The following is an 18,279-nucleotide window of genomic DNA, read 5'->3' on the forward strand; positions in this document are numbered from 1 at the left end:
GGTGTGATTTTTTTTTTTTTTGCCAATTTGGAAACCACCGTTCGAGTGCCGCTCCAGGATGGAGATCGGGCATGGGCGAAGGGTGTCCACGGTAAGATTTTTTAATTATAATAATTGAAAATTATGAAAAATTGTAATTTCTAATTTTGGTTTCTAATTTTTAAATGTTTTCTTTTTTCAGACTGAAGGACAGGAAGGAGGATGCAGAGAAAGCATGGCCCCTGCATAGTTCCCCGGTCTCCCCGCATAGAAGAGGGGCCACTGGGGGACTGGTCCAGAAGAGGCGATGCTGCCATCGCTCCGTCGTGGTGAATCCGCGATCGGCAAGTGAATTTTATTGTTGAACGTAGCGACACACCCTGAAATGTTTAATTTTGAAAATTCTATTTTGAATTTTCAAAATTAATTACCACAAATGACAAACATTATTTTAAATGTAAAAAATTTTTAATTTCTACATTTAAAATATTGTAAATTGTTATTTATTTCAGGTTTATCGTTTCTTGTACTGCCCCCCCTTTTTTTGTAAATTATTAATACATTTTTTAACTTAAAAATTAAAATAAAAAAAATATTCTAATAATTTCTTAATAATTTGAAATATTTTTTAAAATTGAAGTAAAAAATTTAAATTAAATTAAAAATAAATTAAAATCAAATTAAATCTAAATTAAATCAAAAATTAAAAATAAATTAAAATTAAAGTAAATCGAAAATTAAAATAAAAAATTTGAATAAATATTATATTAAAAATTAAATTTATAAATAAATTTTGATTAAAAAAAAAATTCACGCATCAAATCAAATCTAAATTTTTAATTATTAAATTCTCCCCCATAATATGTTTTTGTGAGAGAGAAGGAGAGAGAGAGATTTCAAGCTCAGGTGTCGGATACGTCCCGGGACGTAATCCCTAGTGTAGGTCCTTTGCGCCTGGGCGGTATGTAAAAAAAATATACGTCGTTTTCAGGATTTTCGCGTTTTTTAAATATAGCCAGGGAGGTCGATAATTTTTGTATGAGTGAAGTAATTTTTTTTTTAAATACAGGTTATAGGCAGGGAATTTTTTTGTATGTGTATGTTTGATTGTAGTTGTAGTAATTTTGCATGATATATCTTTTTTTAAGTGTCGCTATCTTCTAATTATTCTATAAGACATGTATAGTTTATTTACATTTATTTGGAAAAATTAACTTTAATTTTTACAAATAAAAGTGTAAATGAACTAGAAATTTTTTTTGTACTTGTTTTACTAACTTTTTTCTTTCAGCAAAATCATCGTGGTGAGAAAAATATTTATTTATATTCTTTTGTAATATTTTTTGTGTGTAAATTGTGTGCCCCATTGTAAATATGTACTAATATGTGTTTATTGATTTTTTTTTCTTTTTTTTTTACTGTCAGTATTTATAATCAGAGAACAAATGTACGAATTTCTATTTAAAGTCGTGATTATTTACATAAAAAAAAATTTACTAGGAACAGCGAAATGTTTCATTGCAATAACGAAAGTTTTAATTATTTCAATTAAATCTTTCGCTATTCTAATAAAATCTTTTGCTGTTTCAGATGAAACTTTTTTTTCTGTGCAATAATAAATTTTAGAAAATTTTGATTATTTATTTTTTGAGTTTCTTAAAAAATTTCGGGTTTTACGCGAAGGTAGTGATACAGCTAAACGACTGGTCACAAAAATACCTTAATTATGTGGGTCGAATATTTACGAAAATGAAAAACATTTTTTCGCATTTTTTTTTCATAAAAATTCGCTTTTTACGCAAAGGCAGTGATACAGCTAAACGACTGGTCACAAAAATGCCTAATTTATGTGGGTCAAAAATTTAAGGACATAAAAAACATTTTTTTCATAAAAATTCGGTTTTACGCGAAGGCAGTGATACAGCTAAACGACTGGTCACAAAATTGTCTTAGTACGTGGGTCGAATATTTACGGACATAAAAAAGAATTATTATAAATATTTTATACTTTTTTTAAGTTATTAAAAAAATCTATTTTTACGCGAAGGCCGTGATACAGCTAAATGACTGGTCACAAAAATGCCTTAGTACGTGGGGTCAAAAATTTATGGAGATAAAAAAAAATTTTATCATTTCTTTACAATTCTCAAAAAATTTGATTTTTACGCGGAGGCAGTGATACAGCTAAACGACTGGTTACAAAAAAGCCTTAGTACGTGGGTAAAAAATGTGATGAATATTAAAATTAATAATAAATAATGTAATGTTACAGGTCTAATTTATCGAAATCGAAAATTTACTAATGTATTAATTTTGTAATAAATTAATTATTTTTCGCCTTTTTAAGTAACTCTAAAAATTATATATTTTTTTTACTCGAAATATGTCATGTAGTTGATCAAATAACTAATTACAGTAATCCTACTTTTTCAATAGATATTAAAAAAATTATCTATTTAATCGAACATTTGTCTCAGGTTATAAATAATGCAGTTTTTTCAGGTTTACTAATAACATATTTCTTTTTTCAGGTTACTAATAATGAATTTTTTTCTTTTCAGGTTTTTCGGTAGAAAAAATTCATTGCGCTACCTAGTAGTGATAGCTAGCGCCATGAATTTTTTCTACCATGGTTGTACTAATAAATGTTTTTTCTGTTTCAGGTTTTACTAATGAATTTTTTTTTCTTTTCAGGTTTTTTTGTAGAAAAAATTCATTGCGCTAACTAGTAGTGCTAGCTAGCGCCATGATTTTTTTCTACCATGTATGTACTAATAAATGTTTTTTCTGTTTCAGGTTTTACTAATGAATTTTTTTCTTTTCAGGTTTTCTGGTAGAAAAAATTTATTGCGCTACCTAGCAGTGCTAGCTAGCGCCATGAATTTTTTCTACCATGGTTGTACTAATAAATGTTTTTTCTGTTTCAGGTTACTAATAATGATTTTTTTTTCTTTTCAGGTTTTCTTGTAGAAAAAACTCATTGCGCTACCTAGCGCCTTGATTTTTTTCTACCATGGTTTTACTAATAAATGTGTTTTCTGTTTCAGGTTTTACTAATAAATGTTTTTTCTGTTTCAGGTTTTACTAATAAATGTTTTTTCTGTTTCAGGTTTTACTAATAAATGTTTTTTCTTTTCAGGGTTTACTAATACATGCTTTTTCTGTTTCAGGTTTATAATACATATTTTTTATGTTTCAGGTTTCGAACACATATTTTTTCTGTTTCAGGTTTCTAATACATGTTTTTTCTGTTTCAGGTTTCTAATACATGTTTTTTCTGTTTCAGGTTTTACTAATACATATTTTTTTTGTTTCAGGTTTTGCTAATACATATTTTTTCTGTTTCAGGTTTTACTAATACATGCTTTTTCTGTTTCAGGTGTCTAATACATATTTTTTCTGTTTCAGGTTTCTAATAAATGTTTTTTCTTTTCAGGTTTTACTAATACATGCTTTTTCTGTTTCAGGTTTTTAACACATGTTTTTTCTGTTTCAGGTTTTACTAATACATATTTTTTCTGTTTCAGGTCTTACTAATACATATTTTTTCTGTTGCAGATTTTACTAATATATGATTTTTCTGTTTGCAGATTTTACTAATATATGATTTTTCTGTTGCAGATTTTACTAATATATGATTTTTCTGTTTCAGGTTTTACTAATACATGTTTTTTCTGTTTCAGGTTTTACTAATGAATTTTTTTTCTTTTCAGGTTTTACTAATAATTCATGTTTTCTCTGTTTCAGGTTTTACTAATAATGAATTTTTTCCTTACATGTTTTATTAATGCATATTTTTTCCTTACATGTTTTATTAATGCATATTTTTTCCTTACATGTTTTTATAATTAATGCTTTGTCCTTACATGTTTTACTAATGAATGTTTTTTTCTTACTTGTTACTAATGATGAATTTTTTTTAGATTTTACTAATGAATATTTCTTCCATTTCAGGTTATTAATAATAATTTTTTCTATTTCAGGTTTTAATAATAAATATGTTTTTCTTTCAGGTCTCCCACAGTACAAAAATATTTCTGTAATATTAAAAATATTACAGTAATATGTTTTGTACTGAGGCGTGGTTAGGCCTAATGCACATTTTGACCTCAATTATAAATTGAAAAAATTAATAATTTCAATTTCTAATTGAACAAACTGTGCAATGGGGAAGCACGTTAAAGAGCGCGTCTAATGTTCCACCTCCTGGGTGATGAGGAAGAGAACTTAATTATTTTTTTGAATTTGAATTGTCTAAATCAATTTAACTAATATTTCTTCGAATCAAAAAGATTGTTTTTTAAAAAAAATTCTTTTTTCAATTTTTATTAAAGAGAAAATTAAAAAAAAATGAAAAGAATTTTCATTTATTGTGTAGTAGCGAAACTTCCCACAAAAGAATAAAGAGTTAAAAAGATAAAAAAAAAAAAAAAAAAAAAAATGCAATACCAGATGGATAAATATTTTTCATGACTGGCGTAAAATTGACTGTTGAAATAACGTGACCGCGAGTTAAATTGATCAAAACCTACTTTATCTCTTCTATATTCTCTCACTAGTCGCGCGAGGTGATGAGAATTCTGTGAATTTAACACGCGAGGGAAATAATAGAGTTGGACAAACGGACTTGTGCCGAGTGAATATTTCGCGCCGACGTTGTTATGAAACGTCGTGCGATTACGTGCTAATTAATTCCCCTAGAGAGAAAGAGAGAGAGAAAATTTCTCTCTCTCTCTCTCTTTTTTTTTCTTTCTCACTAATAAGAAACGGAAGTACGCTGGTTATATTTTTGCCTTCAATAAAGACAAGAAATGTAAATCTCAAATCCACTCAAATTCTTCTTTCGTCATCATTCACCAGACAAGGAGATGTAGATCATCCGATTGTTTGAATAAATCATAAAATTCTAAATATCTCGTATAATGAATAATTTCCGAGTGAGGGAAAAAAAAACTTGTTATCGTTTTTATACCATTAAAGTAGCAATTACGGTTTCTTATAAAAAAAAATACAAAAAAAGGAGAAACCTTTTTTTTCCTTTTTTTCAATTTCAAAAACTTTAATAGATTTTTTTTTTTTTTTTGTATAAAAAAACTAAGTTCTTTTTTCCTAAATGTTTACAATTTTTCAATTACATATTTTTGTCTGGAAAATAAAAATTAATTACTGAAATTATAATATGTCATTAAAAAAATGTTTTTTAAGGAATTATTTTTTAATTAAGTTATAATATTCCTTAATGTGAATTGTTAATTTTATTGATTTGATTATTGCGTAATAAATTTTGCCTTTTATTTTTTAATGAAAGCTTTGATATGATTAATGGACGAAAAGGAAAATTTCAGCAATTAATTGCTTAATTTATATGCAAAAAAAAAATCCTCGCAAAATTTTCCAATTAGAATTTGTTATTTATTTCTCAATTTATATATCATTTGTGTGCAATGAAACTCGAGTGATAAATTTTTTTTTATTTATTACATATTTTCCATAAAATTTATACTACACATTTTCAAGCTCTTTTTTTTGATTTAATTAAATTTTATTCAAAACATTCGCAAACAAAATAGTATTATTTTACATGTAAATAAAAAAAAAATTTTAAATAAAAAAAATCTTGTTTGAAACAAACAAACAACAAATTGTTGTACACATTATAAAGCTTTATAGCTTTATCCTCTTTAAAGAGGATTTAATGATGTCACTCGTTATTCCAGAGAAAGTTTTTTAGAAAGGTGTCAATAATTAATTAACATTAGTCTGACAATCGGTTAAGATCTTTTCTTGAAAATAATTATATTTTAGGTACCTAATTATTGCAAAAAGAAGTTATTAATTATATATTTTGTTAGCATCTCGAAAGAGTATATTTTGGGCCAAAAAAAGGAGAGGAAGAGATCAATCAGAATTCTTTTTTCTAAAAAAAAAAAAGATAGGTCCAATTAAATTTGTGTCGACATTCACAAATTTAATATTGAATACATATTGTTTCTAAAAAGCAAATTGTGAAATATTGCCGAGTGCAAAAAAAATTATATCTTAAAACTTTCACACATATAGTGCAAAAAATTAATTAATTAACAAGAACAAATTTATTATTTGTTTTATACTTTTTTTTATTTATAATTTTATTTATTATTTTATTTATTAATAATTTTAATTTTCGATAGAAAAAAGGTCATTGTTTTTTTTTAAATGAATTACAAGTTAATATCTTTTACACTGAATGATATTTTAAAACGTAGTTTAAAAAAAAAAAATTTAATTTCATTGGAGCTTTAAATCCCCGAAGAGCAGCCCAAGTTAATACTGGTTATATACAAGAAAATGTTCTACACGCTGGCTTTTAACTCTCGTTAAATTAAGTTAATGCAGTAACTCACACAACCAAATAGTTGTAGCTTTTAATGGATTTTTTTTTTTTAATGAAAATGTATATTTGTATTTTGTAGGTGCGAGCATATGCGCAAAATGTTAATTAATTCCTATAATTATAATAAATAATGTCTAACAAATGTAATAAATATTATATAATTATCAGCTCTGTTTCATATATAGGAAGAATCACGTTTCAGACCTTAATTATAATAATTACACTTTAATTCTCCTGCGGGTAGAGAGATTTTGTTAATGTTAAATTTCACAGAGAGAGAGAGGGGGATAGAGGTGGTATAGTTTTAAAAGGGAGATTTTAAAAACTCGTTAAAAATACGTTTCAAAAAAAAAAAAAATGAATACAAAATTCCAATTTGAATTTTAAAAATTAATTTTTTATTAACTTTTTTTCTCGGAAACTTTTTGTATTTTTGTTTCAAAAAAAACTGTGGAAAAATTGTCTTGACACAAAACTACTTTTTTTTATACATATCAACCGTAAATTTAGTTAACTAAATGAGAAAAAAAATTATTTGATTCAAATAAATATTTACTTGAACCAAATAATTTTTATTTTCATTTTTATTGAATAAACTGTATTTGAACCAATAATTTCTGTATTTGAAACAAATATTTAAATATTTAAATAAAAATTAAACCGTTTTAGTTAACTAAACTAGAAAAAAAATTATTTGATTCAAATAAATATTTACTTGAACCAAATAATTTTTATTTTCATTTTTATTGAATAAACTGTATTTGAAACAAATATTTAAATAAAAATTAAACCGTGAATTTAGTTAACTAAACGAGAAAAAAAAATTATTTGATTCAAATAAATATCTACTTGAACCAAATACTTTTTATTGTTATTTTTATTTTTATTGAATAAACTGTATTTGAAACAAATATTTAAATATTTAAATAAAAATTATTTATTGCGAATAAATATTTATTTGATAATAAAGCAATTATTTGAATCAAATAAATTTTGCGATTTTTTTTGTCTTTTTTTTTTTAAATCAAGTGAATTTGGCCTAATGAAAAATTATATTAAAATTATTTTGCCTTAATAAAAAAAAAATCCCTTTCTAATTATCTTCTATCTGTGGAAAACAACTATTTCCACTTATAAAATAATTTATTTTACCTATAGGAAAATATTTTTCTATTGTCAATATCAATATTAAATAGTGATAAATTACAAACTTTGTTGCTAATTTTAATTCCTAATCATATGTAATTTTCTATACTTATTTAACATTGTAGTACATATTCGGGAGAGCAAGTAAGGAATTCTTCCGGCATTGTAATTTTTTTTTTTTTTTTTCAAATTGTAAACAATGTTAGAGATTAGGTAGCGGAGAATAAACCAACATGGAGTAATTAAATGGTACCATCTCACGTCTAAGTACAACAATATATATATATCGCGTAAGCGCGCAATTACTTTCTCGCATTTACTACAAGGATGCGAGGATTCTTCGTTGGCATAATGTTGAAAACGATGGTTCCCTCACTATGTCACGAACATCACCTCCATGTTGACCTTTCATAGACAAAACCTATATTTGCTCCATTAAATTATTTATATTTATAGCTCTCAAGTATATATTATTATATATTTTAAGTAATTATATTTTTTCCATAGTAATTACTTTTTTTTATATATATTGAATTGGAGAATTTGATATGGAGACAATAAAAATTGAAAATAAAAAAAAATAAATAAATAAAAAAAGAAAAAATTAGCTATATATAAATAAAAGACGATTTGTAATGATTTTCTAAAGACTGAGAAAAAGAGAAAGAGATAATGCAGTAGGAAGTAGTAAAAGTTAATTATCTACCCTTTTAATAAAGACTTGAAACGATAATTTCAGTTACCATCGTCGGAGTGGTTAACCGCGCAATAGAATATCACAAAACACTCCAATAGAATACACAACTCTCTCGAATGTTTATTACAATATTTAGTCTTGATACTCCAAATGTGATGAAAGAAAATGTGCTTCTTGTCTTGAATGTTTTAAATACAAGTACAAACACGAAATCGTAATTGAAATCAATTAAGAAATTCTTCTTTACTCTCATAGATGTATAATTTGGTTCTCTATTTTTCCTAATTTTATTTTCATAATTTTGCAATTTTCCTAAAAAAAAAAAAAATAAATTCCTAAATCCTAATTTTTCCTTCAAATGAATTTTTATATTTTAAACGGACAGAAATTTTTTGAAATATTAAAAGAAAAAAAAATCCATTTTTCCCATCTTAAGAAAAAAAAATTTCCCAAATTACAATAATAATTTTGCAATTTTCCTAAAAAAAAAAATAAAATAAAATAAATTCCTAAATCCTAATTTTTCCTTCAGATGAATTTTTATGTTTTAAACGAACAGAAATTTTTTGAAATATTAAAAGAAAAAAAAATTTCCCAAATTAAAATTTAAATAATTTTTCTTAACAAAAAAATCAGTTATTAATAAAAATTAGTTATTTAGCACAATTAATAATTTTTTTACATTTCCATTGAAATAAAAAATTTTTCAACTTTTTTTTTATTGGAAAAAAATTGATAGTTCGAAAAAAAAGTCAATTACTCGCAATTATATTTTTAAAAAAATCCATATCTGATGGTAAATAACAGTAAAATTAGCTTGTACTTGTATTTTTTGTAAAAGTTGAATATACAAAGTCGCGGATATAATCAATGTTTAAAAGAACGAATCAAGGAGAATCCCCCTCGCGACGTAATTTGAGATCAGTTTGTATATATCGAAGATTGAAGATAACTTTAAAAGACGAATACACACATGAACTTTGATTGTGTGTATATGTGTATATACTTTGTTTCACGAGCGTGAAAAGGTGGACTCTTGAGGTTAGAGATCATGCTTTCACTGTCAGATGCGGATACCCCCCGGGATAATAGAATGTCACGCCGAACTGATATAATCGGTGCAAATATTTGCAGCTGCTGTTATAGTCACCGCGTGATCATCCCGCGCAAATCGTGATTTGCGAAAACAAAAACCCCACCTAAAATATTCTCACAAAACCATAAATTTTCTATGGATTTTTGCACATTTATTTCTCGTGTACAAAAAAAAAAAAGAAAAAAAAGTTTCTCGACTCACTTTCGATCCCGATTGTTCTTCTTCATATATTATTTTATCGTATAGAAATTTTGCGAAAAACACAAATAATTCAAAACTAGAAATAATTAAATTTTTTTTTACAATTTTTTATTTATTTATTAATTCTTGATGATTTTTTTACTGTAGAATAATTATAAATACCCTTATCAGTAATTGATGGTAATTTTTTTTTTTTTTTTTTTGTGACTTTTAAGGGACTTATCGGAGAGATGTGACATAACTGCAAAGAACACAAGGTGGGGTGGGTTAGAGGAAGAGAAAACAGAAGTAGAAATTTTCTATAGGCAGTGATAGAAAGTGCTTTATAAAGTCTCATGTTCATCCTGTTGAACTTATGCGAATGACCTTTAAGTTCTTGATCGTCACCTTTATTCACATCGACTCAAAAATCATTTTTTCGAAGAAAAAAGAAAACAAAAATTTTCTATACCTAAAGACAATATTTTCAATTCGAAAATTCACTTTTAAAATTGGTTTCTTTAAAAATAAATTTAACAAATATTTTTTATTTTTGACAATTTAAAACTGAATTTTGTCCTAATAAAAGAAATTTTTTTCAAAAAAAAAAAAAAAAAAGCTGATAAAGGTGATTGTTAAAATAAAAATAGCAATAATCTAAGTAACTAATACGTTTGCATATATTATTCACACGTGCATTTTTTTTTTTTTGATGTACATAATGCGTATGGGATTGATACACAAAACAAGATATCTTTTACATCCCCTTATACATTTTGTAATAGTCTTCTTAAACCTACAAATTTTTATGTCTGATTTTTTTCTTGTATTTATAATATACATGTACAAGCATAGGTACTAGAACTAAATAACAGTGAAGTTTTGCGAGTTTTGCTGATTATAATAAAGACTTTCTGCGAATACTACAATTATGTACATGTGCAATAATTTTTTTTTTTTTTTTTTTTTTAATTATAATTCTCGAGGCACAATACCACTAATTTCAATTACACACAATTTTTTAAAGTATATATATATATATATAGATTATTCGAAATATATGTCATTAAATATTTTTTCTTTCTTTTGATATCTCTATAGCTTCAAAAAGTCTCTTCGTATTTTTGTTCTTTTTTCAAACATTGCTTTCGCAAAAAATCTTTAAAAAAATCAGTATAAATTGTTTCTAGAATATTTTTTGTTTTTTTTTATTTTTCATCAGAAGGTAACTTCGGTAATCTATTTAGAGAATATAGAATTTTATAATGTTTTCTCTTTTGTCGGCAAAGTGTACATGAAATATTGTCCAGATACGCATATTTATAATATATATATAATATTTTTATATTTATATATAATAGTAGTTAGCATTAGAATTATAATTTGTTTTTATAAATTTACACGCATGCAATTTGAAAGATTGGATAGATGTGAAAATAAAAACATAAATCATGATCTACATTATAGAATCATTCGTTTTTGTATATAAATATGATTTTCTCTGAATTTTTTTAAATTACAAAATCATTTGGGACAAGTTTCCAATTCGAGGCACATTTTTCGCTATTTTTTGTTTGTTTGTTTGTACTCACAATAAATTCCAATGATCTATTAACGAAATTAATCTGACAATATAGATATTTATATATTTCACAGTATAAAATATTCTCATACTATTTAGATTTTTCACAGAAATATAGATTTCTATTATCTTTGGAATTAATTGTGAAAAATATGGACTTTAAAAAGCATTTATCGATTCATATGTGATACTTTGCATTTGATATGTCACGATTACTTTTCATATTTAAAATAGAGAAAATCGTTGAAATTTTTATTTTTCACTTTTTGGAATATAATTTTCATTCTTTTTGTTTTCATTTGAAATTCGAGTAAATCAATTTTTTTAAAATCAGTATTAAAAATAAAATTTATTATAACAAAAACCTTTAATATTCTAGAAATAAAAAAATTGTCCCAAATGTTTAAGTTATTGACATAGTTTTTTTTTTAAATATTATAAATAGAATACATAATTTATGATACCGAAGATTCCTAAATAATAATATAATAATAGTAAAAGTGTCTCTATTGACACATCATTCCTATCACAGAACGAATCGATCTTTATAATAAAAGTTAACTCTTTTTTATTGATAATTTTCACAATACAGAATGAAATTAAAAATTTCTTTTTGATAATTTAATTTGTACAATAAATAAAAAAAAAATGTTCTCCATTTTAATTAAGATTTCTACAATTCGCGAAATTATTATTCGAAGTACTGAAAAGAAAATTTTCCTACAATGAAATAAATTTCTACTATAAATTATTATTCTATAAATAAATTTAATCAACATCCAACAGGATATTTATTTGATATTTTTATTGTCCAATAGGAACAATTAAAAAAATTTTCATCTATTAAAGTAATATTTAGATTTCTATTTGAAATAATTAAAATATAAAGAAATTAATAAATCCGTTTTCATTTCTATAGATGTAATTGATAAATGATCAACGTAAAAATTTATTTTAAAAAATCTGCTAAAAATAGCAAAAAAATTAATTATGACAAAAATAGAAATACGAGAAATATTTTCACTCACGAAATTATTTTAAATTGCGCTACATTTTCGTCTGTGATTTAGTTTCGCTTTAATTACTAATTATTTTATTTAAATATATAACGCTGACTTAGATAACAAAGAACCGTCGTCGTTAACTAGGTTTTAAATTCTTGACATACAATTGAAACTAACCTAAATGGAAATTTAAAAAAAATAATTGCACAAGTTATTTGTCCCTTAAAGACCAAAAAAATAATAAAAAAGACAAATTAATTTAATTAAAAAAAAAAAAGTTACGCGTCTCCTGCACATTACATCAATGATTCACAATTTCTATTTTCACACTGTACACGGCGAATACTCAACGCTTTATTTTTTTTTTTATTTTTTTTTGCTGAGAGCATATTTTTTTTTTTCCCAAATAAATTTTCCAATTTTCCTCTATACTATTTTTTCCATATAATTTAATTGTAAATTGTCGTTAATCTCGTAAAAAGTTTTCGATGAATATTTCGAAAAAAAGTAAAATATTATTCAACGTTAATAAAAAAATATTGAAGAGTTGATTTAAATATATTGTTGTGCTCTTAGCAAAAAAAAAAAAAAAAAATGAGAAAAAATAGTACACTTTGCAACAGCATAATTATAACTATATCAATATTTTACGATATCATATAGAATCATATTACATTTATAATTATTATTATCTGAGTATCATAGTCTTAATTTCTTTACATCATGATTTTTAATGTCTACCTAATTTAGATACATCAGAACAATACAGTGAAAGAACATTAATGGGGAACCACCTATTAATTTCTTTTACCTAATTATATGTAATAATTTTACACTTTGCATACGATTACACATTATTAATCTATTAAAGTTAAGATTTAATACTTTAACAAAAAGAGTACCTTTTATCGATAATTTGCCATTATTTGGACAAATCAAAAAAAAAAATTCAAAAACGCACTGAATAAAAAATAATGTACAACAAATTCAGATACGCGACAATAATAAATTGTATTTTAAATAGCTTTTAAAATTTATTACTTTAAAAAAGCAATCGTTACTTTTTCATAAAAAGCATTCTTCTTTTTTTAATGTTACTTTTTTTTTTTTTGCTTAAAAAGCAACTTTTTTTTAAAACTCACTTTTCAAAAAAAGCAATGAAATGGCCAAGATACAATAAATTATTTCATATAACACACGAAATCAGTATTTGATTATAAAATGTGATGTTGATTAAAAAAAAAAAATCGAAGAATTTCCATACTATTGAAACTGGAATTTATTAATTTAAAATTTGATAACGTTTAATAGATATTCCAAAATATTTAAAGATATATTTCAAAATATTTATATAAAAATTGAATCATAAAATCCAGTTTCTAATAAGAATTAAAAAAATCAATTCCTACACAATTACTAATTAAAAAAAAGAGGCATAAAATTTCATCACAATAATTGTCTTGGTCATTGTAAACAAAAATTGTATGCAATGCACTCATATAATTCTATATATAAGCACTATGGGCCATCTTGTACAATTTTATACATAGCTACGTAAAATTTAAGGCAGGGCCAGTAGTAGAGATATCAGCGATGCACCAACTCGATCATCATCATCATCATCATCATCATCATCATTATCATTATCAGGTTAACAGAAGATGGAAATAAGTCTTGGCCATATTCACAGAGGGTAAAAATGGTGTAATTAAAAAAAAAGAAATGGGACAATAAAAATGTTCGAAGATGAAGATAATGTCAAAGAAAAAAAATAGGACCGATTTTTTAGGCATATTACACAATATTTACAAGCACAATACTCCGTCTTCTCAGTGCCAATTGAAGTCCTGAAATAATTAAAAATTTTCTTTTTATTTTATTGGCGTTTAAAACAAAATTTGATGCAAATTAAAATATATTTTGTCTCAGAGCCTAATAACTTTTTGTTTTAATAAAAAAAATTTATTTAGCACAAAATCTATTTGAAACAAATATTTATTTGGCTCTGAGACAAATCTTTTCTCTGGGTGTAGATGAAATATTTTAGTTAATAAATAATTATTTATTAATTATAATTAATTGCATTAACATATTTATTAATTAGAAATTATATTATTGAAATTTTTATTCTGTCACCAAAAATGTTACGACAATGAAAACAAGTAGTTAAATGAGTGTAATTTGTACAAAGTGTTATTAAAATTTTCTATCACCTTTTTAAAATTAAGGGGTCGATTACAAAATTTTTTATTGTTACCTAGAATGATTTTTTGATTTTTTCAAAGAATTTTTTTTTTTTGAAATTGGAATTGCGAATTTAAATTTACTGAAAGAGATTTTTTGAAAAAAAAAACAAAAACAAAAAAACAAGGAATTAGATAGATACCTAATCCCCTCACAGAGCACCAAAGGGGTCGAGTTGAACTGCATTGTTTTGTGGTTGAGCAGTGGGTTGTGGAGTTTGTTGTTGAAGAGGAGCACCCATAGCTGGGTTTGCTCCCATCATCATAGGAGCTGCTCCTCCTGCAACCATCATTCCGCTACCCGCGGCTGGGGCACCAGGTATTGCACCCATCATTGGTCTCATACCCTGCATACCCACAGGCATTCCCTGCATACCCTACACAAACCAGAGACGCAACAAACTATATATAACATCTATTTACAATTTTTTCCAAAAAAAAAAATTCCTGTTACAATTCTTCAAGATGCTCCATCCATTTAAGAGAAACTTTTTATTAAAAAAAAGAATTATTTGATAATTTATTTCAATAAATAAATTTTAAATAAAAATTTCTTTCAGAATTAAATAACTATAAATATTTATTTCTGAAACAAATATATTTCTTCTTGTTCTAAAACGCTTAAAAAAAGTAATTGATAGAATTCATTTCGAACTAACATTGAATTTAATTTTAATGAAAAAAAAGAAATAAAAAACAATCATCAATTTCAGTAAAATTCGTCATAAAGCATAGGAAAGAAAAATAGAAACGAACTTTTTTAAAATGAATAAAATATGCAGTGTCGACTATATACAAAAATTATTGTACAATAAATATCAAATGCTCAATGGTGGAAAATGACCATTTTAGTAAAAAAAAATGCAGAAGCGAATGCATAAATAGTTAGTTAACATAGAAGTGAGTAGAAAAAAGACTTAATTATTTATATTCAATTTCTACTGTGTGCAATTGGATAATACAAAAAATTATATTAATTAGAAAAAAAAATAGCAATTTTTCTGTGAAAAGTGCACACAGGAAAATAATTTAGTGACAAAAGCAGTGAACTGGTACAATAATAAATTAAATACTTAACAGATGCTGCTGTTAAAATGCAGATATTTTTTTTTTTACTGTTATATAAATATAAATGCACATTTATTCTCGATGCAATAAAAACTCACCAGTGCTGTGGATTGAGGGGAATATCCCAATGTGGTTGTTGAAGGAAGTTGCATCATTCCTTGACCCTGTAACATCCAGTAACATGCCAAATGCCATGCATGCATCACAAAACTAAAACTGCCATTTGTGAAAATATCTTTTGACTCAATAAACTAAACTGATAAGAACAAATAATGTTTATTTCTAAAACTACTATATTGCAACTTTTTTTTTTTTTTATTAATCCTTAGGTGATTTTTAATCACTACTTTAGGTGATATTTAAACACTACTTTTTGGTGATTTTTAAATCTACTTTCATTAAATTAATTAAGCTGTGGTAATAATGTGTGTTTAAAAAATAATCAAAAATTTTAGTAAAAATGAAACTTCATTAAAATAATGTGTCATTAACCACCAAGAGAGAATCACAAAATTCAATGTAAAAAAAGCATTTTTAAAAAAATCATTCGGGAATTTTAATGTACATTTAGAAATAAAAAATAATCATGCTATAAAGTAAAGGACTTATTTAGCTGACAATGAAAATTACCATTGGACGATATCCTGCTCCAGTTGTAGCTGCCATTGGTTGTGGCGTCCATCCAGCCTGTCCTGCTTTAGCAGTATTTTTAGGCGAGTTCCACTGCATTCCTCTAAAAATATTTATTTTTTATTAGCATCATTAATAAAATAATTAAAATAGAACTTAACTCGGAAAGTAATAAACAAGAAATGTATGATTGTACTTTTTTTTCTATGGCCCTTGATTTATAGTTTAGAAAAAAAAAAAAATATATCTTACTTGACTTGTTGCTGTGCACTCTTATTAATGGAAAGATTTTCCGCAAGACTAGCAAGGCTACTATCTAAGTCGCCTGTTAAAACTTTTCCACTTGCAACTGCATTTGGTTGCTGAGCACCTAGAAATTTATTAAATTTTAACATTAATTTATTAATTAAATACATGAATTTTCATCTTTCATAGACTTAAGCGCGACTACAATAGCTAAATTCAAAAAAAAAATTGATATCCAAAAAAAAAATAGATTAAAATGAATAAATTATAAAACTACACTTAAATGGAATTTCTACACGATGTTAAATCGTGTATATAGTTATATAGCTTTATACTACTTTTTACACCAAAACTACTTTTTACAACAGAAACACTTATTTTCTCTAAGCTACTAACACAAATACTTTTTTTTTTTTTTTGATAATACTGCTAACTAATACTATTATTTTATTAAATCATTTTCTATGTTTTGTAATCATAGACGTTGTGTAAGAATTACATAAGCATCTAGCAGGGTGAATTGTGGTTCCTTTTTATTTATGTTTTCTTACACAAAAGCATTAATTTGTCTTTTACTACTAATAACAAAAACAAAATAGTGACTCTTTTTTTTTACTACAAATAACGAATTGTTTGAAATCAAACGATCGGAACAGTTTTTTTTTTATTTTTTACAAAAATTAAAACATGACTGACTGTAACCAATTTTTACTACTAATATCAAAACTATTAAAAATTTAAAACATTGCGTGTTTAATGGAAACTGTCTAATGAAATTTCAAAAAATTAAATTTTTCTCTGATCGAAACTGTATTTTACATAAGTTTCCGAAGAAAATAATTTTTGATTTTTGATTTAAGGATTATCTAATCTAACTTAAACCATCAACTTTAAGTAATAATGATAATTGAGGAGCACAACCTATTTTCCTCAAAAGGAATAAAGCGTTGATGAATTTCCCATAAAAAATCATGAGTTAAAATTTTCATTTTAAATAAATTTATTAAATTAAATTATTTTTTAGACAAATGATCAATTAACAGAATTTCTTTTTTAAAGGAATTTTTAGTCAATAAAATTTTTAGGTATCTAATTTTTATTTGACAGAATTTCTTTTTACTCAACTTTTTATTCAAAAAACTAATTTAATTGAATATTAATTTAGTAGAATTCTTTATCAACAAAATGATCAGTGATTAAAATTTTCAAATAACAGATTTTTTTCACAAATTTTCATTTTTCGAATTGTCATTTGACAAAATTCATATTACAACGAATTTTTACTTTAATTTTTTATTAAAAAGAATTCTAATTTAACCAAATTTTAATTTAGCAGAATTCTCATTTAATAGAATTTTAAGTGCTTCGAATCTTCGAATATTATAAATTTTCAATTTACTGAATCTTAATTTGACCGAATTTTTATTTTAGAATTCTTAAAACGTTGAATTTTCATTTATTTGAAATTGCAAATGGCCAAACAAATAATCGACAAAAAAAATTTGGGCGCTGTTTTTAAAATTTACCAATTACAAATTTTTTTTTTTTTTTAATTTCTGTTTGGTTAACACAGGTTTACAGTGGAATTGTCACTCGAACAAAACATTTTTTTTCCGATTAATATGTGTTTTTTGAGTAAGAAAATCATATTTAAAATTTTTTTCCCTCGTGCAATTTTTTTGGAACAGCAAACTATGCATTTTCGAGGTGTCACGTCACATAAAGTCACCGGTAGAGAAAGCAATTAATCCAAAATGTAAAAAATAAATCACCATTTGAAAGATAATTAAATTACCTCTCAAACCATTGGCCAACCAATAAAATCCATTCAAAATTGTCTGAGTTACAGTCGATCAAAGTTCAAATTTCAAGCAAATTTTAATGATTTTTAGACATTCGTCTAACTTTCGCTAATTTTTTCAAAGTCAAACAACCAAAAAAATGCGCAGGTTTTAAATTTTTTATTAATAGTATATTTAATTACGAAACTTTTAAGCTTTTATAGACCTCGATCGGATAAAAAATGACAATTTTA

The 18,279-nt window shown here is 24.8% G+C and overlaps 1 protein-coding gene across 6 annotated transcripts in view; it reads right to left on the minus strand.

Moving 5' to 3' along the window:
- Positions 1-10,127: 10,127 nt before the first annotated feature.
- LOC127282059 (phosphatidylinositol-binding clathrin assembly protein LAP) overlaps positions 10,128-18,279 on the minus strand; it is a 31,821-nt gene continuing 23,669 nt past the window's right edge. For 5 of the 6 annotated variants that reach the window (XM_051306150.1, XM_051306134.1, XM_051306167.1 and 2 more), the window contains 5 exons: positions 16,251-16,368; positions 15,999-16,101; positions 15,467-15,532; positions 14,444-14,677; positions 10,128-13,904 (listed from right to left, as the gene is read on the minus strand). In XM_051306150.1, coding sequence (XP_051162107.1) covers positions 14,453-14,677; positions 15,467-15,532; positions 15,999-16,101; positions 16,251-16,368 — 512 coding nt within the window. In that variant the 3' untranslated portion in view covers positions 10,128-13,904; positions 14,444-14,452. The remainder of the gene's footprint in view (positions 13,905-14,443; positions 14,678-15,466; positions 15,533-15,998; positions 16,102-16,250; positions 16,369-18,279) is intronic. The other variant, XM_051306168.1, reaches the window with a different exon arrangement.

The sequence above is a fragment of the Leptopilina boulardi genome, unplaced genomic scaffold, assembly GCF_019393585.1.
Source record: "Leptopilina boulardi isolate dan_hultmark-lab unplaced genomic scaffold, ZJU_Lbou_2.1 LbouV2_114, whole genome shotgun sequence".
Taxonomy (NCBI): Eukaryota; Metazoa; Arthropoda; class Insecta; order Hymenoptera; family Figitidae; genus Leptopilina; species Leptopilina boulardi.